The sequence below is a fragment of the Berghia stephanieae genome, chromosome 3 (assembly GCF_034508935.2).
Source record: "Berghia stephanieae isolate SIO BIC M18660-M18661 chromosome 3, UCSD_Bste_1.3, whole genome shotgun sequence".
NCBI lineage: Eukaryota > Metazoa > Mollusca > Gastropoda > Nudibranchia > Aeolidiidae > Berghia > Berghia stephanieae.
In genome coordinates, this window is record NC_088362.1 from 66,732,530 (window position 1) to 66,759,376 (window position 26,847).

General features: G+C 33.5%; 1 protein-coding gene across 1 annotated transcript; it reads right to left on the reverse strand.

Annotated features, from left to right (window-relative positions):
* Positions 1–1,929: 1,929 nt before the first annotated feature.
* LOC144968282 (uncharacterized) lies at positions 1,930–26,730 on the reverse strand. The gene is made up of 13 exons (XM_078906484.1): positions 26,691–26,730; positions 21,578–21,674; positions 19,679–19,825; positions 19,082–19,189; positions 16,838–16,966; positions 16,039–16,133; positions 15,513–15,579; positions 14,480–14,504; positions 12,135–13,957; positions 11,236–11,316; positions 9,899–9,956; positions 5,777–5,885; positions 1,930–5,017 (listed from the first exon to the last, which is right to left on the reverse strand). Exons 1-13 carry the CDS (start codon positions 26,720–26,722, stop codon positions 4,852–4,854), a joined length of 2,937 nt encoding a protein of 978 aa, XP_078762610.1. The 5' UTR covers positions 26,723–26,730; the 3' UTR covers positions 1,930–4,851.
* Between the last annotated feature and the right edge of the window lie 117 nt (positions 26,731–26,847).

Here is a 26,847-nt window from a genome sequence, read left to right on the forward strand (position 1 = left end):
AAAAGGAACATATTTTTTCGAAAAGCAACAAGCAAACGCAGCAGAATTGGATCTCTCACAAAAACACATGAGATTTAATAGAATGAAATAGTCACTAAATGAGCTCAAAGCGCTTTACAAGGTAACAGCAACACTAAACATGGAAGAGAAGATATGCAGCCTGTGAGATACAGTTATAATTTCTTTGAGATGGATATTTATTTTTTTTTTTTTATCTCTATTGTCTTCTGGCACTTTCCTACTTCATCTCTTGTTGTTATAAACATAAGTGCCTCCACTCACTTTTCTGAATCAAAAATTCACCTCAATAAATACCGGAGCATACTCAATGTCTCAATTGTTTCTATGTTATATGTTTGTGTTGAGAATATTGGCTATTAAGCTTAATTGCTGGCCAACAAACTTCGCGGAGGTTGTGTGTATTGGATCCTTGGTCTCAAGTAGTCGGGAAGAGAAGGCCCTAATAATGACTAGGGTTAAAGACGATCTTTTTTGGGATCGTGGATAGCTCATACGGTAGAGTCACGCTCTCCCCGGCCAGGCGGAGTTATCGTACCAGTAAGGTCGCAGGTTCAAACCCCATCACCGCACGAAAATTTTTATTCTCTATTGTCTTCTGGCACTTTCCTACTCACTTCATCTCTTACTGGAATGGAGACAACATTATCACTAATCTATCTGATAGTTTACCTCTCAGGAAGACTCCAGACAGGGCTTGGTTGAAACCAAATGGTCATATTTCAAAAGAAAGGCACATTGCAAAATGTGACCGACAAATGATACACAAAGATAAGAGATATAGCAAATATGTGGATTGATGCAAAACTAACCTAAAGTAAAGACAAGCCGGCATATCCCCACCCTACAGGAAATTCCAAACACAATGGGTCTTGCTTTACAACTGGCAGAAAGTACTAGACTAGAATTAGAATCACAATCAAAATTTGTTGGGTTTTTTTTTTGTTAAATGGTGGCAATTTAACGCAAAAGAAACTGGGGCAAGCTCTGGCTCCACAGGCTTGACACCTCTAATAAGTATCAATAATATCTTTTAAAAATTTGGTGACCCACTGCTTCAACTTGGTATTATGTCAAGATGGACAAGAGGCTGATCAATATTTCTCATTTTAATTCTAAATTCTAGATGATGAGATTGGATTGAATTGGTTTCATTAAGAAGAATGAATGTAATCAAACTTGAGCTTTTATAAAGTGAAATATCCACTAAACATGCTCAAAACGCAGTGCAAGGGCCAACAGAAACACATGACGCCTATTAGGCAAAAATTTCTTTCTCCAACAGAGAAAATGTTGCAAGCGGTCAGGTACTCATTTTACACCTGAGTATGGTGGGACTATGTGAGTAAAGAGCCTTTCCCAAGGATTCAATTAGGCACTGACCAGTGTCATACCACTAGACCACATAGCCGCATAAGGTGAAGAAAATACCTTAAATTTCATAAATTTGACTTGAAATTTTTAGCATCTAGTTATCTTAGATCTTAATCAAATACCTGCTTAAGACTGGAATGTTTTGTGTGGAAAAAAAGTACAATAAAATGAGAAAGTGAAAATTGTTCAATCTTTTGCACTTTATAACAAGGAAATAAACACATTGTGACATCGTGGAATGGTGGATATAATAAAGTATTGAAAAATAAAAAGAAAGGATAACAGACACAAAATACATATATTTTGAAAATAGGAGATTGGTCAAACTGCTAAATCTCGTAACCGCATGAACACATCAAACTCAAACACATAGTGCATAGTAAACACAAACACTCTCTCTCTCTCTCTCTCTCTCTCTCTCCCTCTCTCCCTCCCTCCCTCCCTCCCTCCCTCTCTCTCTCTCTCTCTCTCTCTCTCTCTCTCTCTCTCTCTCTCTCTCTCTCTCTCTCTCTCTCTCGCTCTCTCTCTCTCTCACTCTTTTTATTTTCACATTGCAAAGGAATGCAGTCAGTGCCAGGATATTTTCTTTTCAAGACAACTAACTCTCAGCCATATGGAAGATGGCAGCAAATTGGGAAGGGTGTGTTGATTAGGCGACATCAAATGAATCCATTCCATCTGGGTTTCACTGTTAAGCCGTCTCCTCACTAATAGTGGGGCTAAAATCCCAGTACTTTCAGTCATTTTGCTTAAACAAGATATCAAAGATGTTATATAATACTGTAACTTTATAGCACGAAAACAACAAACAACATATTGTTAACAATAACATCTTAAATTTCACAGACACCAGCGATAACTTCACACAATTAAGCACCAGTTTTATATAAACCCATGGATGAAATTGAAGTGATAAAATAAATAATATAGGAAAAATATAATACGTTCATAAAAAATGAATAGTGTATGTAACAATTGATGTGTTTTCAAACTAGGAAAACAGCTACAATAATAACAAACAAAAAAAGAAATGTTATATTTTGACTTTTCATCTGTCTAAAAAATCCTCCCTGTATTTTTATGAACAACAACTTATTAGGATACTGTGTAAATAATGAGAAATATTCTACACAAGTTTAAAAGTGCAAGCTGATATATGACATCTGGTCAAACCTAATACAATTCAAATACTATTAATAAACATATATATGGTTCATTGCATCATAATGATAGTTTGAGTCCTTACTGTGTCCTATCTAGATAATATATCATAGCTGCCAACCCTTCACATTCCAAAAGTGGAATCAAAATATCAAAAAATCGGAATTTGAGACAAAAAATCGGAATTTGTAATTTTACTTACCACAATCACTGCATCACCATGGTCAAGCTATTTAGTCGCCTTCTACGACACGCAAGCAAAGCGGCAGTTCTATTCTTATTCCGGGAACTGCACGGAAAAGATGGTGGTAATCTATATATATACAAGTGAGTCAGAATTCAATTATACATGAAAATGTTGTGACTTTAGGACTAACAACAAAGCCAGAGATGGGCTTAAAAAATAATAAAAAATTCCTTTATTCATTCCATATGAGACATTTGCCTTTAGAGTCTATTCAAAGGGAAGACTGGAATAACCCAGGAATCTGCCGTAGTGTAGTGCTGCAAACTGAGCTAGGTCGAGGTGGCTTGCTCAAGATATTTTGACTTGATACCTCCCAGCTACGGAGCAAAAACCGTACCACTGAGCCACAGCCCCTTAAGCCTATGCATATACAAAACTGCACACATAACTTGGTCGAGGAAGGTTGAAAAGCTATTTACAGGTCAATCAATCAATCAATTCATGCCACTACCAATATTCTCTGTTTTTTCTCTGAAACTATCCACTTACCTCCCATTAATGTGCAGACTAGGATTGAAAATATATCTCTTTGTCAACCAATCAGGACATAGCCTACCTTAATCCCGAATTGGTGTTTTCATATTTTCATAACAGCAACATGGTTTGTAGAAATAACATATACAATGAAAAACAATGAGAGCTCCATTTTGATACTGCAAATCAAATATTCAATACCTAATGAATTAAAATTTTTCAACGATATTTATTTACCTTTATTATCAGCATAATCATTAAACAAAATTAAACTTTTTTATTTACTCACAAGATGACATGCAGCAGGTAATACTCTACTGTATTATGGCCAATTGTAGCTCTGGAGGCATTAAACTGCGATTGGAGGCATTAATTAGACTTTGCAAATGTTCATTGTATATAACCGACTCGATTTTTTTAACTGACGAAGTCAAAGGGCTGAAACGTTTTTTTAGTTTGTATTGTTCCCATTTACATGAGTCACCTTCACCCTCTTAATTCTTCTATTTTATTTTACTCTTGGGTTTTGCAATTTATTTCTTGCCGACAGTCACATCATGATCTTTGCAACAACAAAGTGATGGTCTGAATCGATGTCTGCGCCTCGCCTAGCTCGTACATCTAGTAATGAGTTTCTGTACCATTGTCTCATCATGACATAGTCTAATATCCATTTATATGAGCCACCTTCACCCTCCTAATTCTTCTCTCCATCTTATCTAGCTTTTACTTGCACAAGCATGTGAATTATGATAAGTAACAGGCTAGTTGCTCAGTTTTTATTCACGGCCCGTTTTGTCTCTCCACACCTTATTCTTCCTTTTCATCAAATCAATATTAAAATTGAACAAACATCAATAGACAAAGTGTCTCTAGAGTTTCATTTATAGTTATCTTTCCGATCAAAATATTAAGGGGCGAAATCAAATAGACAGTTTAACAAAAAAGGGGTGGAGGAAGTTTTACTATTATATATTCAACACCATAGTGAAGAATATTAAATTTCACGGTTTTTCCTCAAAATCTTCAAAAATTTTCAATTAAAATATGAGACAATCAAGATATTTCACAATCATTTCCAAAGGATAGCTCCACTTTTAAAAAAACGGCTACACCCATCAGTTTCAGGTAAATGCAATGAATGTTTTATAAACGACAAAACAAAAAACACACTTGAAAATGCATCATGATACTAATAACTTTATAGATATAAGCTCTCTGCTAAACAAACACACACACGTTCACGGATCATTTCAGCCAATAGAATTTTATATTTCCTTGGTTCCATTCTGAATAACTCCCCAAAAAGAAAATAAACCAACTGAAAATCCTTCCTTACTTGCTCTAGTTAAATATGAACCACTGTATTTATAACAGTATTCAAGCATGTGACCTCTCAAATCAAAGAACTTCTGAATTAAATGAATTGCACCATAACTTCCAACCAAAGAAGAGAGTAAAAAATTTAAAATAAAAATTTAAAGAAAAAGAAAAGAAAAAACCTAATTTTCAAAAATAAATAAATAAATAAATAATAATAAAAACAATAATAATCTATATATATAAAATACTAATCTCTACAAGAGATTTATCTTATGATCCTGCACCAAACATTTCTCTGCTGTCTGCTCCAAATGGAAGGTTCTCTCTCCTGGATTAATGCCTCCTCGACTGGGCAGGCCAATCTGGAAATAAGTCTCACTGTTAAGAGAGCGTCTGCCAAAACAGCAAGCAGTGTGGGACCTGAAGAGAAAATTATTTGTGGTCATAAATAACAATAAGAAATTAAATGGAAGCTTCAATTTCATGAACATAGGGTTCATTCATTGTGTTTTTTTTTGATAACGGAGAAATTCAAAAAATCCCCATAGGTTTAATAAATTTCTAATAAAATTTATTATTTTTTATTTCATATCCTATAGTTATTTATTTCTTTGACCAATATTATTTACAGTTAAATACAAAAGTTGCAAATTGACAATTACTTTAATAAAAAATTTGAATACTAGGCTGATAGAAGCTGTGGACTGTACTGTAATAAGTAATGTAACAAAATTAACGTAACATCTTGAAAAAAAAGAACAAAAATACCGTGTTTGATATTTGAATTCTTTTTTTTAAGGTGTTGTATTCATTTTTGTAGGGGCTACATTATTTTTTTATTATTTTTTTAAAATGGGAATTTGGTCAAAAAAAAAAAAACGATAAACAGTCTTGAAAACTTTTTATCTGCTTTATTTCTAAGTATGAAATAAATTCATCTCCACTTCATTGTTTAAGAGAATATTTATTCTAATCCTAACTCTAGTCCTTACAAATAAATTGCCACTTAACCATTAATTCAAAAAACAAAATCCTTTGCTTAAACGCAGTGTATGTATATATATATATATATATATATATATATATAATATATATATATATATATATATAATATATATATATATATATATATATATATATAGTATGTATGTATGTATGTATGTATGTATGTATGTATACCTGTATGTGGCATCCACAAGATCAGGCATGAAAACAAAGTCTTTGTGCATACGTACACAGGTGTCAACCATTTCATTGGCCAGACCTGTCACAGGCATGATAGCAGAGCCTTATGGGAAATAAGAACAATTTGCTACAATAGATTATAGAAATAAATATGTAAATTAAAATTCAAGCTATCAGTAAACAATAAACAAAAACAAACAAATAAACAATAATCAAAACAAAAATTTTAATATATATACTTATAAAAAAGTAGAGGAATAAATTTGCACATTTATATGATCTACCCTTGAAAAAAACATTTAGCACACATTTCTCTTGTCCTGTCAGAGAGATTTGAGATATCATTAAGATTTTGATGGTTGGTAGATTAAACCTCTGAAGTCTTGATTTTCAGGATCGGCGATTCAAAACTCTGAAGTCTACATATGAGCTGTGCGCACCATGTTTTATTTAAATTTGGGTGGATCAGACCTTTGATGACGCCAGAGCAAAGCTGTATGTCGACTTCAGAGTTTTGATACGCCGACCATCGATTCGTAGGTTCTTCCTGGAGTAAATCAGTGTTATCCTTGTCAGAAAATTGTACTGACAGGCTGATGAGCCATCAAAAATTATATATATAGTCTTTTACAAAAGAAACTAGACAATTTGTTTTCGCCAATAGTTTAATACTGGTTGGAATAAATACAATGACATATATACTAGACAAACTAGTTTTCTTTTGGTATATAATTTATTGAATTTGTGTCACATGTTAAAAAGTCGCAGAAATTTAAATCCAGTCATCAAAAAATCGATTTTGCAAAATTGAGCACAAAATTAAAATCATCACACTTGATGCACTTCAGTATTTTGTTTGTCCACCATTACAATTGATCAATGCTACAACTCTTTGCCTCATGGATGCTGTCAGCTGATGGACTGTTTCTGCTAGTAGATCATTCCAAGATTATAACGAACAGTTCATCAAATTTTGCACAGCATTCTTGCTTTCTTTTTAAAATTATTTTTTTGTTACTTTCTTTTCATAAAATCCCACATTATGTTTAAGGGGATTGATGTCAGATGACACAGCTGACCATGGGTTAATAACCCTAAATTTGAATCATTTAGGAAAACATATGTTTGTCTAACTCTATGTGATGTGTCATTGTAATGCTAGAATATCAATACTTGATTATTCTGATTCAAAATAAATAGGATGCCGATTGGTTCAAGAATATCGTTGATGAATTGGTCTGAATTGAGAATTTGATACTTATTAGCTAAATTTTTCTACCACCAATTATTACTCCCCCACACCATAAAGAGATCCATATCTTCAATTTGTTACTTCAATTATGGTTTCAGCACTGAAGCATTCACCTCGACGTCGATAGCTTGAAATTCGTTTCTAGAATCAACTTTTTAAAAAGAGATCCGTCTGTAAACAAAACGCTGTCCAACATTTTCTGATCCCAGTCCTTGTGTTCACCAGCCCATCTCAATTGAGCAATTTTGTGCAAAGGGGTAAGCTTTGATCGAATTACTGCTTGTGACTTTTGAAACCACGCTCACTGAGTATAAACTTATAGTGTGATGACCGCTGCGTAGCAACGCCAGAGACGCCAACTTTAAATTTGGCTCACAGGAGTTTTAGACACCACTCGTAGGAATTTCAATGCCGAAAGAGGAATTTCCGCACACAAGAAAAGTAAAAGTAATTGGAATGGTATTGTGTTTACATATTGTATAGTTCTAAATAGATAACTGATAAGAATTATATTATAATACATAAACACGATGCCAAATATAATCCCAAAGTTTCCTTATTTCAAATGAAGTAAAGCGCCAAAACCTAATGGTAAAGATTGTAGTACTAGTACTGGTGGTAGTGATGACGATGTGGTGTTGGTGGTTGTAGTAGTAGTGGTAGTGATGATGTGGTGGTGGTGGTTGTAGTAGTAGTGGTTGTAGTAGCAGTGGTAGTGATGATGTGGTGGTGGTTGTTGTAGTAGTAGTGGTAGTGATGATGTGGTGGTGGTTGTAGTAGTAGTAGTGGTAGTGATGATGTGGTGATGGTGGTTGTAGTAGTAGTAGTGGTAGTGATGATGTGGTGGTGGTGGTGGTTGTAGTAGCAGTGGTAGTGATGATGATGTGGTGGTGGTTGTAGTAGTAGTAGTGGTAGTAATGATGTGGTGGTGGTGGTTGTAGTAGTAGTGGTGGTAGTGATGAAGATGAGGTGGTGGTAGTGATGAAGATGAGGTGGGGGTCGTGCTTGTAGTAGTAGTGGTAGTGATGATGATGTGGTGGTGGTTGTAGTAGTGATGGTAGTGATGATGGTTGTAGTCGTGGTGGTAGTGATGATGATGTGGTGGTGGTTGTAGTAGTGGTGTAGTGATGATGATGTGGTGGTGATGGTGGTTGTAGTACAAATGGTAGTGATGATGATGTTGTAGTGGTGGTTGTAGTAGTAGTGGTAGTTGCAGTGATGATGATATGGTGGTGGTGGTTGCAGTAGTAGTGGTAGTGATGATGTGGTGGTGGTGGTTGTAGTAGTAGCAGTAATGATGATGTGGTTGTGGTGGTAGTAGTGGTAGTAATGACGTGATGGTGGTGGTTGTAGTAGTAGTGGTAGTGATGATGATGTGGTGATGGTTGTAGTAGTAGAGGTTGTGATGATGATGTTGTGGTGGTGGTTGTAGTAGTATTTGTAGTGATGATGATGTGGTGGTGGTTGTAGTAGTATTAGTGGTAGTGATGATGATGTGGTGGTGGTGATTGTAGTAGTAGTGGTAATGATGTGGTGGCGGTGGTGGTGGTATTGTAGTAGTTGTGGTAGTGATGATGTGGTGGTGGTAGTTGTAGTAGTAGTGGTAGTTGCAGTGATGATGATGTGTAGTGGTTACAGTAGTAGTGGTAGTGATGATGTGGTGGTGGTGGTGGTTGTAGTAGTAGCAGTAATGATGATGTTGTTGTGGTGATTGTAGTAGTAGTGGTAGTGGTAGTAATGATGTGATGGTGGTGGCTGTAGTAGTAGGGGTAATGATGACGTGGTGGTGGTGGTTGTAGTAGTAGTGGTAGTGATGATGATGTGATGGCTGTAGTAGTAGAGGTCGTGATGATGATGTGGTAGATGTGGTTGTAGTAGTAGTGGTAGTGATGATGTGATGCTGGTGTTTGTAGTAGTAGTGGTAGTGATGACAATGTGGTGGTGGTGGTTGTGGTAGTAGTGGTAGTGATGATGATGTGGCGGTGGTGGTGTAGAAGTGGTGATGATGGTTGTAGTAGTAGTGGTAGTGATGATTGTAATGGTGATGGTAGTTGTGGTAGTGGTAGTGATGATGTGGTGGTGGTGGTTGCAGTAGTAGTTGTGGTACTGATGATGATGTGGTGGTGGTTGTAGTAGTTGTGGTAGTGAGGATGGTTGTAATACTAGTGGCAATGATGATGATGTGGTAGTTGAAAAGGGGGGGGGGGGTATCCTTGGAACAAATTGACCTCACCGGAAATTTGACGGAAGTTGCCCGGAGCCCGGAATTTTTCGCTCCAGACCGGAGTTTTTTCCGGTGAAACCGGAGTTTTGGCATCACTGCAATGCTTATGTGAAATTAATGTTTGAAATTCATATTTTGCGTACGCATTTACGAAATGTAATTTTGGTAGTGACAAGTCTGGCAGTCTGCACCTGCTCCTCATTTGTGTCAATAAAGGCATGCGAAACATCAAGAGAAAGAAAAATTTGTCTACTTCTTCAAGACAAACACCAAGAACCACTTTCTTTTCTCTTATGTGAGATAATGGCAAATACAAATTGTTTAGTTTCTTTTGTAAATGACTATAATATGACAAATCTGTCACAGACTGGTCATTCCAATTAAGCAACTATTCTGATTAACCAGTTAACTGACCTAATCTAGAAAGACATGTATTTAAAAATTTGGCCAGAATACTCGTCCTTCAAAAATCGATCGATTTAAATGACCCAGAAAATGGCCAAAACTCTCAAACCTGGGACCTCATGAGGTCATTCATATATTATTCTAACTTTCAATTCACCTCCCAGATCAGATTAACCTTGACATAAAACCGTTTGGCGATAATAAGACACAAAGACCAAACATATGCCATACTTACCATTTAAATTTTGAGAGAATGAATCATACTTCATATATTGATATAATGCTCCAATAGTCTGTGAATGAACAAAAATAAATTCTATTTAATAAAACCCTCTGTGAAATTATCTCAATATTAATAAATTAATAAATTAAACATGAAAGAAAATGAACATAAGGTGAAACACTTTATAATAACAATCACAAATAAAAATAATAACAACAACAACAACAACAACAATAATAATAATAATATAATAATATAATAATAATAATAATAATAATAATAAAAAAAATAATAATTAGATAAATGATGATCATGATATAAAAAATAATAACAATAACATACAATAATAAATACGATGATAATAATGATGATGATGATGATGAATAGATGATGATGATGATATGATGATATGATGATGATAAATAATATAAAATTAAAATTAACATGTTGGTGAAGTGATGATGGTAACATTTTTAATAGAGCTCCGATACTTAAATTATAAGACTGTCAGCACTTAAATTCGATTGGCTTTTTGTAAGGACATTTCTTATAAATAAAATAAACACAAACATAACCCCTCCCCCCCCCCCCCCCCCCCCCCATCCTTGAATTTAAGTCTCTTCTAAATTATGCCAATGCATATCTTGAAAGAGAGTGAGAGGTCCAGCAGCACCACATGGCATGATGAATATTAGCCAGCACTACTGCTCTAGACAGTGTCTTTATTTTTACGATTATACTGTGAAACACCAAACAACACAGAATTAAAATACTCTAATTTTCATGACATAATAGGCACCTAGTGTAAGGGAACATAACCACGCCCCTCAGATAGTCGTCATAATTAAGGCAACAGCAGTGATTGGTAAACATAGCGAACTCTACAGGTTTTACTATCAATTGTAAGCGTCTTAGTAAAATACCCACTGTTCTACCACTTGATGCATAAAAGAAAAATAAGAAAATATGTGTAAACTTATATGTCAATAATCTGATTGAGAAAATTGATAACTAGTAGCCCAGTTGGGGGGATAAAACAATAACAATGATCTGAGAGGGGTCGATTTTCATTCACCGTATCATTTTTAAACAACCAACTGTTTTTGTCCAAGCACCTTTGAAGGTGTGTCACATATTCTATGTTTTGATTGGTCAAAAATCTATTGGTTAATTGGAAAAAAAAGTGAAGAAGTAGGTTTAAACAACATATTAAATTGCTACTCCATAAACATATTATCTAAATAAAGATTTTTAAAAATACTAATATTCTTTTCATTAAGATCTAAATGATGAATTCTGTGCAGAAAGTATTTTAATTTTAAGGGATTATTTTGTAAAACCATCATTACCTCTGATTCATCTTTGCTGTGCCTCTCTACATTCTTAACTTCAAAGTCTAGCTCTCCCAGGTGGGACAAGCAAGACTTCCACTGTAATTGTCATGGAAAAAGATAAGCTATTATAAGAATGGAATGCTACTATACACACACACACACACAAACACACACACACACAGACACACACACACACACTTACACACATACATACATACATACATTATATATACACACAAAAAACAAAAACAAAATACACACATGTACATACATTATCATAGCAATGAGTTTCGCATATACTATAATATTAGAAAAACAAAAAGTATTGACACAGAGCATAATTAATTGAGCATTTATATAGCGCAATATCCACTTAACGTGCTCAATGCGCTTTACAAGTAATAGTATAGTAATGAAGAATTTCACACACTATCGTATATTATGCTAAAAATATGATTTACCCCAAAGAAATCCTGTCAATAAGTGGTTGAAAAATAGTGAAGCTTTAGTAATGGTCTGAACATAAATGTACTCATAAAAACAAAAGAAAAAAATAGAAAAAAGAAATTGAAAAGACATCAAGTATTTCAGAAGTTTTATATCTTGTAGCTAAATTGATAAATGACCTGGAGAAAAGGCAACCCAAAAGGAAAAGGGGAAAAAAATTAGCAGTGAACAGGATTCAAACCAGAGTCTCTTTGGTTTGGCACAAGTTAGTTTAACAAGTGAGAGAATGGCATTGCCATGCAATATATGAGCTATCCAACATAACACAAAGCCCGATCCAAAATCAGTCATAATAGGGTCCCTCTTTTTGACCTCAGATTCAATTCAAATTCAGAAAAGTATGCAGATAAAGCAGGCGCAAGTATCAATAAGGAACATAAATAAAGGGTGTCTGCAATGGTACTTACTAGACTGTGAATGTAGCTCTTATTACACTTGACTTCTTTTTCAATAAGGAGGACAAGAAGTGTGTCGGAATGACCTTGAATATACAGATTCATCTCGGTCAAGTTCTCTTGCTGTGGTCTCCACTTGGAAGTTTTGTCGTCTGTAGAGCTTTTCCTTTCCATGGGCAAACGCATGGTCAAGCCTCCCTCACTGTCTTGACAACTGTGAAAAGAGCCGTAATTCACATCCTCACCCTCTGCCTCTTTCAGTGAAGATAGACTTATTGGCAAACTATTTCCTTGAAACATTGGATGGATTTCCGAATCAGGGGAGACAATTCCAAGATCAGAATTTTCACTATCCAGATATTCAAATGTCAGTCTGTCTTTACTGGAAGGAACATCACTATTTGCCAGAGAATTTACTGAACTTTTTCGACTATTCTGATCATCCTCTTTTCTCACCTCACATGAAGAAGATTGCAAAGATGAGTCATCTCCACTTAAAGAAGCACCTCTATTATATGAACCCTCTAGACTAACATATCTTTGGAACACAGTATTTTTACCACCAAAACTAGAGGTAAAACCATCAGGTGACGTTTTTTGACTAAATTCATGAATAACAATATCATTTGATTGGACAGCTCTTGAGCTGCTGTTACTAGAACTTTCACACTCTTTGGATTTGTTGACTACTTTGGTGGATGAGAAATGATAATTACTGTTTTCTATTTCCAAATTCAACTTTCTATTGATTTCCTTAATATCTCCTCCTTGGTGTTCGTAAGACATTGCTGTTTGCCTGTTTTGAGATTCAGGGAAAGAGTTTTCTTTATCTGAGTCTTTAATATCTTTGTTGTCAAAACCTTCCACATGTTCATCAGTAGCACGAGATGAATTTCCACTACTACTTTTTGAACAAGAATTCCCCCTTTTATCAAACTGAGACAAATTTTCACTGTTTTCCTTTGATGAGAAATGTTCATCTTTATCAATGAGAGGAGCATTTTGACTATCGTCATTATAAGACAACTTTTCACTGTTACGATTAAAATAATCTTCACCTTCATCTGTAGCAGAACAACCATGTCCCTCATCAAATGAAGACAAATTTTGACTGTTATTGTTGGGAGATGATTTTCGTTGATTGTCATTAAAAGAATCTGTGTTAGACTGCAGCTGTTTTTCTTTTAGATTGTCCATGGATGAGTTATATTCTGAATTTGAAAAAATAGATGAGTTGATTCCACCACCACCTTTTAATATCTCCTTTTCCCCTTTGTCAATACCACATGTATTTAAAGAATTTGTAAGAGATTCAACAGAAAATCCATCATTGCCACTTTGCTTAATAATTTCGTAATGTTTCATTTCATCTAAACTATGGCCAAGACTACTTATTTTCTCTTCAATCGTGTTACTCAACTCTTTACAAGACGCACTGTCCTTCCCTTTAACACCAATCACACTTCTGCAATCACTTTCTGATAAATTGTGCAAATGAGACCCAGAATTTAATTCTAAACTTGATGAGTGAATACTTTGTTGCAAATTAGTTGTGATTTCACTTGTTTCAGCTAGGTTATTGTTCAAACCAATAACATTAGGATTCAGGTGGTGTTCGTCGCTTATATTTATAGATTGAGAATTAAATTGATCACCGCAACTACTGAAAGCACTATCAGGAAAAATGGAGTTTTTATCATCAGGGACTGTTGACTCCTTTGCATTGATCTCCATTGAAGAGGAGAAGCGTTTTTTACGTCGATGGTTAAGACTTTGACATTCCTCTTCAGTCAGGTAGATGTAAATCAGATGAACGCCTCCCGGATGCTCTAAATCTGCAGAAAAAAAAGAGTGTTCTTAAGGTGGGATACCACGTAGTACAATATGGTAAAATTTGATAAGCAACAAAGACAAAGTTGTCACTTGCCAGGTACTCATTTTACACATGGGTATGGTGAAATAAAGATGAGTATAGAGCCTTTTCCAAGACTCAACTTTATGCCATTCACAGCAGAATTCAAACCAAGGGGTCAGAACCAAGGTCAGATAACCACAAGTTCCATGCAGCAGTAATCCTGATATTCCAGTAGCATCAGCATTGGATAATTTTCTGCCATGTAATTACAAGACCCTTTATTTTTTACAAATGTAAACAAAATAATGACCTGCAGTGAATTGTATATGAGTTTGAATGAATAAAAAGATCAGGCCTGTCATTACATGATGAATGAACGATCAAAAGACAATTATGATGAAAAAAATGATAGGCTGCCAGATAGAGAGGGGGAAAAAAAGTCGGTGCTCTATATTATTTCATTGTATTCTGGATGATGGGGCATTAAAAAAAAAAATCTTACTTGGGTTGACTTCAACACTTGGAAACTGTGAAGAAAAATGAATAGAATATAAATATTTTTATAGGCAGAATTCAAATCCTATAAATCTAGACCTAAGAAGACCCTAGTAAGAACCCAGGGAAATGCTTTTCATCAAAATATTTTGACAGAATGCTGATATAAAACTATGTGAACACAATATAATTTACTTCTGGTCTTCACATTTCCAGCCTCACTAAATGTCCATGTCATACTGTACAAATTGCCTGATAATTGTCCTTTTTGTTCAAGTACCCTTACAACAGATGTAACTGTTGCAATGCTAGTTCAATGCATTCCTTGATGTTGTCAATCAACAATTTCTATGACCTACCCCTCCTTGGCAAACTCCTGCTGTATGATATTGCTCACCCCATCATGTCGAAAAACCATGAAAGGTTCTGGCTTTTTTAAACATTTGATCAGAGAGATTCTTGTTTACCAGTAAAAAAAAACTGATGACTGTAGTATTTCTATGCTCAGTGTAAAAGACTTTTATTGTTTCTGTAGTATTCATTTTAAAAACCTAGTATTGGTCTTTCCATTTCCATCATGCATGTCCAAGCCTCACAACTATACAGAAGAATTGACTAGATAGGGAATCTTATCTTTACTCCTATAATTATTACGCATTTCTATATTTTTGTCATTCTGCCCATTGCTGTTGTTGTTGCTGCAATTCTTTCAGGATCTCAGTGAATTTCGTTTTATTCTTTGGGCAAGATTATCACCTCACAATTTGTTCACTTTTGATAAAAGGGAAAACCCAAAAAGTCGACATGATTTATCTTGATCAATCAAATTCCAGTTATCATTCAAATTCATTGTATTTTTGGCTGCTTTATTTCCTGATTTAATTATCTTAAGGCTAAATAAAGGAAATCGATCATTTATAATCCTTATTACAAACGGTATCATAGACTATGGAATTGAATAAAATGATTGGATAATAAATGAAAAAAATAAAGTAGATTTCCTTTACTTTTTTTTTTTCAAACTGAGCTAAAAACTTTACCTGAGTTTGCATCATCAAGAGAAGCAGCTTGCGAGTCAAAGCATTGCTCAGTTGGGTGCATAGGACTCTGAATACGATAAGATTAGAAAAAAAAAAAAAAGGACACCCATAATCAAATTTTGTTTGCCTTATTTTGTTTTGTGATCATAACTTCTATGAAAAAAAAAAATAATAATAACTTAAATGATAGAGAAGTAGAAAGGCCATTGTAGGCAATACAGCTCAAATGATAAAGCATACACGTGACATTTGACAGTGATGGCCAGGTAGCAGAATGTCTCACCTTGTAACTAAGTCAAACAAGATTGAGCGTAAAATGCTGGCCTCTATAATGTATTCTTCGGTTAAGCATTTTGCCCAATATTCAGACTTCCCATCCATTAGCTATAATGAGACTTCATTTTTCATTTTTGACCCAGAATAAAGCATATTTTCAAACAACTTTTTTTGAAAAAGAAAGTCATGAAAACTTGATATACCCATTTATTCTTGCTTTACCTAAATGTCATTAAGTTATTTAGCTTACTTGTTTTTGCTGAATAATGCTCCAGATAAAACACCGTTGTGCTTCAAACTCCGTTGCAAGATGTGCGACGCATGGAGGAACAGACTACCTTGGCTCTGATGTGTAAAATATTAAGTACAGATTAACATACTTTACTGGAAGCGACTAATCATCATTATCTACAGGAAAAAAATCAGGCAAGGACTTAGCAGGTGAGAATAAGTCAAAATTTATGACACATCCTGATGATGATGATGATGATAATAATGATGATGGTAATCGATAATGGTGATAGTGGAGATGATAATGATGATGTTTATAGTGAAGATTATAATAATGATGAAGAGGAAAGTATGAATATATGCTATGCTATTTGATTATACTATGTATCATTTTATTTTTTTTTAAATGCAAGATATATTGAGCATAGTCAGTGACCGGAGGGGTAAGTGAAAGCGATAACAAAAACTGGCCCTTCTATCATGTCCTTAAGACACTTTACATAAATCATATCTCTCAGCTTAATTATGAACGAGTACCCGGTAATAGGCGACTGCAAATATTGTAAGGGTGTGAATGAGTAACTGGCCAAAGGTAATAACTGATCATGTAAAAATGCAAGTACACAAAGATTGTCTAACATATGACTTGTACTGTATGAAGTGGAAATTTGGCTTGATTTGAGTACTTGGGGAATAAAATAAGCATTGTGAAATCCATTGAACATGTTGAATTCGCATATTTTCAATAAACAAATATTCAGACTTGTTACTAATCATTTATTACTTAAATTTCAATTTCATCTCAATCAAAAATTTACCCTGTGCAGCTTGATATATGGGATAGTTTGAAATGCCTGGCTCAGAAGATCTCCTTGACTCTGACATAAAGGAAGGTAAATGTCCCAAACCATGTTCAACTTGCGAAGAAATTGTTCCTCTGATTGTCGCTAGAAATAAATTTACAAATGCATTGTAGTTACATTATGGGGACACGAAAATTGAAAGATATTTTGTCAAATAGAATTTTTTTTTAAAGGAATTTCTTTTGACCACAATGGTCACTATCTTTTAATCCGCCACTAACATTACAACATTACCTGGTCATTAGCCAGAAAAAGTGATTAAAGCTATTTTTTTTTTCCAACTAAATTAATATTGGAGTAATTTTGTGGCAAACGTCACACAAATAATTGCTTGGCACAGCCTCAAATAGAAAACTATATATCCTTATTTTAAGACAAATCTGAAAAAAAAGACATCACCTTACATGCAGCATTGTACTCTTTTGTACCCAGAGTCAGAAATAACAAAACACACAATAAACGAGCATGGAAGTCAGTGCAGGACTCAGTTATGATTAGTTGCATAAGTAATTAACAAAGGAAGCAAATGATAATATATACAAATCATACATAGGGATTTCATGATTGTCACTCTTGTAAATCAAAATTGCTTTACATCCATAAAATGAACTATTTTTCAGGGTCGTGTGGAGTTCATTAAAATGGAGAGTATGAGTCTAATCTCTGAGAAATAAAGTTATGGAGAAGTACCAGATATTTATATACCAGAGATTTATATATAGATATATATAAGGCTAACCTGTTATAATGTCAGGTTGAAAGTAGGAAACAAATTCAAAATTAATCCCAAAAAAAATAATAATAGTAAAATTACTCCTTCTGCCACAGCAGTAATATATACCTTCGCCTAGGCATTGTATGAAGATAAGATAAGATAAGATAAGATATACTTTATTCATCAAAAAAAAAATGGAAATTCGTTTACAGACGTGGCATGCATGAAAATGTATAAACACAAAGTTGAGAATCTATGGTGGCAATGTATATATATATATGTTTTTGTTTTTGTTTTTAAGAGTTTTACGGCGCTTGCAACACATTAAGGTCATATCAGCGCCAGTAAAAAGGAAGAAAATGGGATAGTTAAAAGTTCTAAAATTACAATAAAGTATCAAAGAAAAGGGAAGACAAAGGGGAATTGGTTCAAATAATAAACAGGTGTAGATTCCAAAAGCACTCTATCAAAGTACTTAGTTTGAGATCACTAAAAGTCTCATCCAGACACAAGCACTGGTCCCCGCTGAGAGGAACACACTCAAATGTTTTACAAATCATGTATAATATAAAGAAAGCATAATACAGTGCATAACAGAGAGATGATTTACAATGAAAAAAAATATCATCTCCTAAAACTAACTATACATTCGACTGTTTCCCTCTCAGCCAAGGCATCTAGCCAGGACCAGGACAAAACCAAGTAATCTCATTCCAAGACAAAGACAGAAAGCATGTTGGAAAACAGATATAAGGGGATAGAAGACACAGGATGTACCCCCCTGCCCGCTATGGGAGATATATATATATATATATATATATACATCAATTTATCAAATTAATATATAAAATGTTGCTATTGGTTCTTGGTTGTATATTTTTACATTGTTGTATATATATATATATATGCAAATGCACAAAAATGTAAAAATATACAACCAAGAACCAATAGCAACACTTTATATATTAATTTGATGAATTGAGATAGGCCATACCTCTGGCCTTTAGTCCGAACTTGTGTGTGCATGTACATAATCCATCAAACAAGATGTTTAATGTCAACAGGAATCACCCATGTTGTATTAAGTAAGCAAATTGAGAGTTAATGATCTTACCCAAGGAAAAAAATAAATGTGCCAGAAATGAGGCTTGATCCTGGGATATTTCAGGTCACAGTGCAATGCCTTAACTATTCGGCCGCTTTGCCCCTTGGTGCCGTGACTAGTATTAATTAATCAGAAATTTTTTTATATTTTATAGTTTACAGATAAATTTATTCTTCTCAATGATTTAATCCGATTTTCACATTATAACTTTCGATCCAATGGTCCTCATCTAATTTACCTTAACATAATATCAATTTTAGGCAGTGGGTCAAATATCTGAGTATAAACATTTCATGATTACAACCCCGATTCTTTAAGGTAATATTGAACATGATAAGAAGAACAGACAACTAAATTACTTAAATATAAGGATCATTACCTGTCTCAGAGCTGGAATGCTCCCTTGATAGAATACAAACGTGGACCATAGAAACCGCATGTGGGCAAGAAGGAAGTTGGTAGGGATATCCATTGGCCCAGCCAAACCCTGGCAACAACAATAGTAAAGATGTTTATATGAAATAATGATATAATAATAATAATAATAATAATAATAATAATAATAATAATAATAATAATAATAATAATAATAATAATAATAATAATAATAATAATAATAATAATAATAATAATAAATACAATAATAATAATAATAACAATAATAATAATAATAATAATAATAATAATATAATAATAATAATAATAATAATAATAATAATATAATAATAATAATAATAATAATAATAATAATAATAATATTAACAACAACAATAATTTAATGAGCTCAATTACACAAGTAATAAATTAAATACAGATATAAGAATTAATAAAAAGAAAAAAACAAAAAAAACAAATTAAAACAGATGTAAAAGTAAAAGGAAATAGATCTGGGTTACATAAATAATTAAGAATTAATTGCCGTATAACTCCATTTCCTTAGATATAATTCAAATAACATCAAATGATATATACTAACAATTATATATTCGGAATGCTGCAGTAATGCAATATTGTGTGCCGATAATTTTACAATCTGAGGCATTTCCTGTGGCAGAAATTCCAGGCAGAAATCTGTGATACCAATGATACCGCCAACTATGGCAATCTGGTCATCCGTTTTCACCTGGAGAAAAGTTATAGGAAAGGTCAATGTAACTTTCATCTACATCAAACATCACTGAAAAAAAAAATTGTGTGGGATAAACTTAACAACAACAACAACAACATCATCATCATCATCGGCGGCGGCAGCGGCATCATCATCATCATCATCATCAACATTATTATTATTATTATTATTATTATTATTATTATTATTATTATTATTATTATTATTAAAGACTCACAGGGTCATGGGAGTTGTTTTGTTTTTGTTTTTTGTTTTTAAGGGTTTAACGGCACTTGCAACACATTTAGGTTATATCAGCGCCAGTAAAAAGGAAGAAAATGGGATAGTAAAAAGTTCTAGAATTACAACTAAAGCACCCAAGAGAGAAAGTAAGACAAAGCGGAACTGGGAACAAATAGGGATCAGATGTAAATTCCAAGAGCAATCCACCAATGTACTTAGTCTGAGATCACCTATAAGTCTCATCTGGACACAAGCACAAAATCCAACAAAGAGGAATACACTCAAATGCTTACATTATACATAATACAAAAATAACACATATAATAATACATAACGGAGAGATGATTTACAAGGAAAAAAAATATCATCTCCCAAAACAATAACTATGCATTTGACTGTTTCCTTCCCATCCATGACTCCGGCCAGGGCCAGGACAAAACCAAGTAATCTCATTCCAAGACAAAGACAGAAAGCATGTTGGAAAACAGACATAAGGGGATAGAAGTCACAGTATGTACCTCCCTGCCCACTATGAGTCATGGGAGTTATCATTCTTGATTTCAAAGGAATGTTATAGTGAATATTTTTGAAGACTTGATATTTCACAGACTTAAGAACTTGCGATTTAAATTGCCATTGGTACATTAAGTGCAAAATCAATTAACTCACATATCACTGCCAAAAAGATTGTAAAACTATATCAGTTGCTACTTTTAAAACCAGGGGACTAAACGATTTTGCAAAATAAAACAACTTGCTATAATATTACTATTATTTCTCATTATTATTATTATTTATTATTATTATTATATTATTATTATTATTATTATTATTATTATTATTATTATTATTATCATTATTATTATTATTATATATTATTATTATTATTATTATTATTATTATTTATTATTATATTATTATTATTATTATCATTATTATTATTATATTATTATTATTATTATTATTATTATTATTTATTATTATTATTATTATTATTATTATTATTATTATTATTATTATTATTATTATTGTTATTATTATTATTTTTATTATTATTATTATTATTATTATTATTATTATTATTATTATTAATCATCATTATTATTTATATTATTTTTATCATTATTATTACTATTTAAATGTACTGCTGTAATCAATGCAAACAATTTCTCTTTATATGAAACTTTTCAAAAAAGTAAAATTATCTAATTTTAGCATTTTTGCTATGGAGATTTATATATGAAATAAATTTATGCATGTGTGATAGATGAAAATAATACAGTACACACATAAATACGCCAGATGGGAAGATGACTTTTGCACATTCTCGAATTGAATTTGAAGTACAAGAGCCATATTTCATAAAGAAAGAAATGAATGACAATAATATTTATCAATCTTTCCTCTTTCCATTTTGCAGTCTGTTCCCTTTAAAATATATCTGTGATACACTGTAAACGACCATGGATATGTTTGTTTTTTTTTTTCTTTTAAGTTAGCTGACAAATTATAATTAGTACGTACTGATCTTGGATAAAAATAAAGAATGGCATCCTTAGGGTCATCTTCCTCTTTTTTCTTTTTATGGTCATATATGAAAAACATGTGGCCTTCATGGTTTCTGGCGAAGAAGAAAAGAAAAAAATAGATACAGAATAATAATGCATACATAAGACAGTGAACAGCAATAGTAAAATTAGATTTGCCACATTACTAATAATTATATCAATTTATTAATGATTTTTTGTTTTTTTGTTTTTGTTTTGTTTTTTGTTGTATTGGGGGGGGGGGGGGGTAAACAAATGCACATCCGAAAAATGGATGGGATATGAATATATCAGTGATGATACTCACAAAAAGTCAAAAAGGAGGAAAAGTCTCGGAAAAACGGAAAACTCACCTAGAACATTCTTGCACCACAGGAAAGTAGGCAGGATGACTTCTTTTGAGTACAATTTTAAAACGCCCGGAGTCCAGTAAAAGGAGGAAATTTTTTATATAAATATTTTTTTTTAAAAAAGGAGGTATTTTTTAAAGATTTATTATATTTTAAAAAAGTAAAAGGAGGAAATGAAGGAAATATCCGCGGATCGAGGATCTGAGGAGGAAAACCGAGGAAAGGAAAGAAAACCGCGGATTTCCGCGGATCCGCGGAAAAGTATCATCACTGATATATTGAGCTAATGAATGTTGAAAACAATATACAAAATGTAAGAAAAACAAACAAAAAAAAAAAAAACAAATTCCAACATTGATTTTATTCGTTTTATGGTGAGTTTGTGTTATTAGATTCAGCAGATTTTAATATCTACCATATAAATTTTCTTTTTTGTTCCTTTATTTATCAAAGAAGAATCTGGAAGTAGAATTGTGTCCTTTTTTTTCACTACCATTATAATTATCCACTGTGAGCATAAAGTACAGTAATCTATTGGTCTAATTGTCGTTGTAGCTTGATTATCCGATTTCAAATTTTGGTGATTTGGTGTGTTTTGTGCATGCGAGATGGAAGAAATATGTTTTAAAAAGATAGCATCAAGTACCACAGAGCCATGGTAATTTGCGACCAACGTCAATTGCCACAGACCCGTTAAGTTCATCTACTACATATGTACTATTACCTGCCATGGTGTAATAGTAATCTCTCTCTCTCTCTCTCTCTCTCTCTCTCTCTCTCTCTCTCTCTCTCTCTCTCTCTCTCTCTCTCTCCTCTCTCTCTCTCTCTCTCTCTCTCTCTTTCTCTTTCTCTCTCTCTCTCTCTCTCTCTCTCTCTCTCTCTCTCTCTCTCTCTCTCTCTCTCTCTCTCTCTCTCTCTCTCTCTCTCTCTCTCTCTCTCAGCCAGGTTGTGGGTGTCATATTAATTGGATCCCGGGTTTGGCTACCTGATACTGCAATATTTTTTTCTCTTTTTTTATCTGGTACTTCTCCATAACTTTATTTCTCAAAGATTAGACTCATACTCTCCATTTTAATGAACTCCACATGACCCTGAAAAATAGTTCATTTTATGGATGTAAAGCAATTTTGATTTAAAAGAGTGACAATCATGAAATCCCTATGTATGATTTATATATATTATCGTTTGCTTCCTTTGTTAATTACTTATGCAACTAATCATAACTGAATCCTGCACTGACTTCCATGCTCGTTTATTGTGTGTTTTGTTATTTCTATTGTCAACTATCTATTATTAATTGCCACAGACTGACGGTATTGCCAGAAATCTTTTATGTTGTCTTATTATGATAATGTGCAGTATATTTTCCTTTAAAGCAAAGGAAATCATCCTTTTTTTAAAAAATCTATCTGACACATTTATAGGTAGACTCGCCAAGGATTACCACTTCGCTCTTGTTTGTTTTCTCCACTGAATCTGAAATTTGGATCTGAAAACAACAGTAATCGTTGTCTTGATATGATTTTAACTCATCTATAAATTCCTTAAAAAACTTATACTTATAAAAATTAAAAACATATGCCGACAAGTGTGGACTGGCAACGAACAATAATAAATGAATGATTGGAAAATGAGGAGATTCAATCAAGATCTATATGCGTGCAAATCGAGGCTTGATAAAATCAAATTTGATTCCTTGATAGTTGAATCACTCCATCGCAATTGACACTTTCTTTTTAAAAACCTTAGGGAAGTTATTAAATAGTGGATAAAGAAACATTCAAATCATGCAACTGATTTTTATCTGTTAATTAGCAAGACAGCTATCTTAAAACACCCAGGCCTATAATAACAGTAACAGTACCGACAGTACTATTAAATAAAGAGTACATACAGAATTCAACAAATACAATAATTGTGAGTCAAAGAAGTTGTAGTTGTAGGAATCTCTAGCCGTAAACAAATATATGGCTACAGTGGCCATAGCAATGTTGGTCATTCCTACTTTTGCTCTACCTCAATCTGGGCTTTCTCAATCGCCCCCTTTTTTCCATCATTGACTTCCCTTCTCCATTCACCCCTTCTTCTCTTGCCCAGTTCGTCAACCTTTCCATTGACTTGTCTTCATCTTATCTCTTAAAATAAAGGTGTAAGCTATTTTCATAACTTAAGTTTTTTTACTTAGTAATTCCGTAATTCACTAACGGCCACCTAGACCAATACCAGCCAGCTGCAGCTATTCCGACTCGAGTCTGAAGTCTCCCATGGCTATTACGACTCAAATTCCAATGCACAAGTACAACCAACAGATTATTCAGACTCATTCATTATAGTTTATTTGTATCTTAAACATTTTAATTATTAATAATTATATAAAATTAATGCAAATCAAAATTACGATTTTAGTTACTGTCAACGGGTAGTATAACCCCTCTAATGAGAAAGGCACAATCATATATCAATTGGAAGTCCAGATAAAAATTAAAAAGAAAAGAGTTAAAACTCTTCAAAAGTAACAAAAGTCAGTCAAAGTAACTGTGTTGGCATAAATGAAAGGATAAATAAAAAGATTTTTTAACAACATAACACGATGTCCAAATAAAATCAGGACAAAGAAAAACACATTGTGATAGTGTGAGATGGACAACAATCCTTCTACAGTCCAAAGTAGGGGTATGAGCTGAGTCAGTGTGATATGGGCAAAACAGAATTTCTCCTGAACTCTTTTTCTATTTCTTTATCAGTTCTACCCTCAACCTACAGCCCACATTGTGTACGTCCTCCCCTCTGTGTGCGCATACACATTGGAGTCCGAATAGCCACGGGAGAGTATTCAGACTCGAGTCTGAATTGCCACTTCGACCCCAGCCATGGAGTCCTCCTACCCTAAAGCCAGAACACTGAGTTTTGGCAATAACAGCAATTAACTACAAAGTTGAAAGCATTAATAATAAGTATAGTCAGAGTAATAGTAATAGTAATGACGGAGTAGCTGTACAATTGTGCAAACATTATAATAATTATATGGTTATATATGAAATATATGCCGGCTGCTCCCCTCACTCAGCAGATAAGTATCCCCTGTGATTATCCCCAGACACCTGTCTGGGGATAAGGATATTTCGTTATCCCCAGACACATATTTGAAACTCCGCTCTTTTAAACAATTATCCACATTCCAGAATATGGAATGTTTCCAAATGCACATATAGAAATAAGGAAAGTTAATAAAATATCTATAAAAACATAAAATTAACCAACATTAAATCAGTTGTTACTAAATATACACAATATGCGTCGACTTCGAAGTGGGTGTCATGGCCGAATGGTTTAGTCGTCTGCCCTGGGAAGTTTTACTAGAATCGACGTTGTGGGTTCAAATCCTGGTTCCGCCACTTTTTTTTTTTTTTAAAATTCCGTCTTCTTTTTATAGAACATTGCAAGGGATAAATGTCCCATCCATCCTCCTCCCCACCTCTTTTTTTTTTTTTTTTTGTGCGAGTCTATTCTTTTCTCCTTTTAGTTTGGCCTTTTGTTCCGTTTCTGAACATGAATTTCTTTTTTAAAAATTCTATTTTTTTTTTAAATTATTGTTTGTTTTTTTTCTCCTCTATCTGACCAATTGGTCGCTCTCTGACTATTTTTGTTGGTTTGCTTTTTAATTATTTATTCTTTTTAGACACTTTTTGAGATCGGAATGGGGACGAATATGACAATTTGCTAGAAACTAGAAAGGAACCAAGAGAGAGAGAGAGAGACACAGAGAGAGAGAGAGAGAGAGAGAGAGAGAGAGAGAGAGAGAGAGAGAGAGAGAGAGAGAGAGAGAGAGAGAGAGAGAGAGGAGAGAGTTTTTAAAAAAAAAAAGGTGGGGGGAGGATGGATGGGGCATTTTTCACTTGCAACGTTCTGTAAAAAGAAGACGGAATTTTTTTTTTTTTTTAAAAGTGACGGAACCAGGATTTGACCCCACAACGTCGATTCTGGTAAAACTTCCAGGGCAGACGACTAAACCATTCGGCCATGACACCCACTTCGAAGTCGATGCATATTGTTGTGTACATGTAGTAACAACTGATTTAATGTTGGTTAATTTTATGTATTTATAGATATTTTATTAACTTTTCTTATTTCTATGTGCATTCGGAAACATTCCATATTCTGGAATGTGAATAGTTATTTAAAAGAGCGGATTTTAAATACATGTCTGGGGATAACAAAATTTCGTTATCCCCAGACAGGCGTCTGGGGATAACGAATATTCATTATCCCCAGACAGGTGTCTGGGGATAATGACAGCCATAAGTATCTGGACAAATATTTCAAATATGATATTCACTAGGAGGAGTAACAAAGAAAAGGATTGTTTGATTGGTTAAGTTAATGATTAATAATATTCATAACACGTATGCTAGCAGCTTGAACGCGAGGCTGATATTGATATTATTAATAATATTAGACTAGCTAGATAGAGACGAAGTCTAAATTAAAAGTAAAAGTTTATTATTATCAATTTTATTAAAGTTTCAAATAAGTTTAAATAAGTACAAGTTACGTTACGATTACGAGAACTTCGACGAAGAAGAGAGTGCGGCTGACGACATGACTTGAGCAAACCCAAGTCAATTTGATTAAATTGATTATATTATGATTTTTGTAACCGTATCAAGGAAAAGCGTATTTGACAAGGAGGTTAAAATATTTCTAATAATTCAAAGATGCAAAGCAAGTTCTTATACAAACCGAAAGGAGAAACCCCTTTCTTTGGTGGCCATTTTGTAAGTTGTTGATGGTCATATGACTACACATAGGCGATGACACCGATCAAATGTGCGAATAGCTCTCTATACCTATTTTCGGTTTTCTTGTATCTTTTCTGCATTTTTTTTTTTTTTCTTTT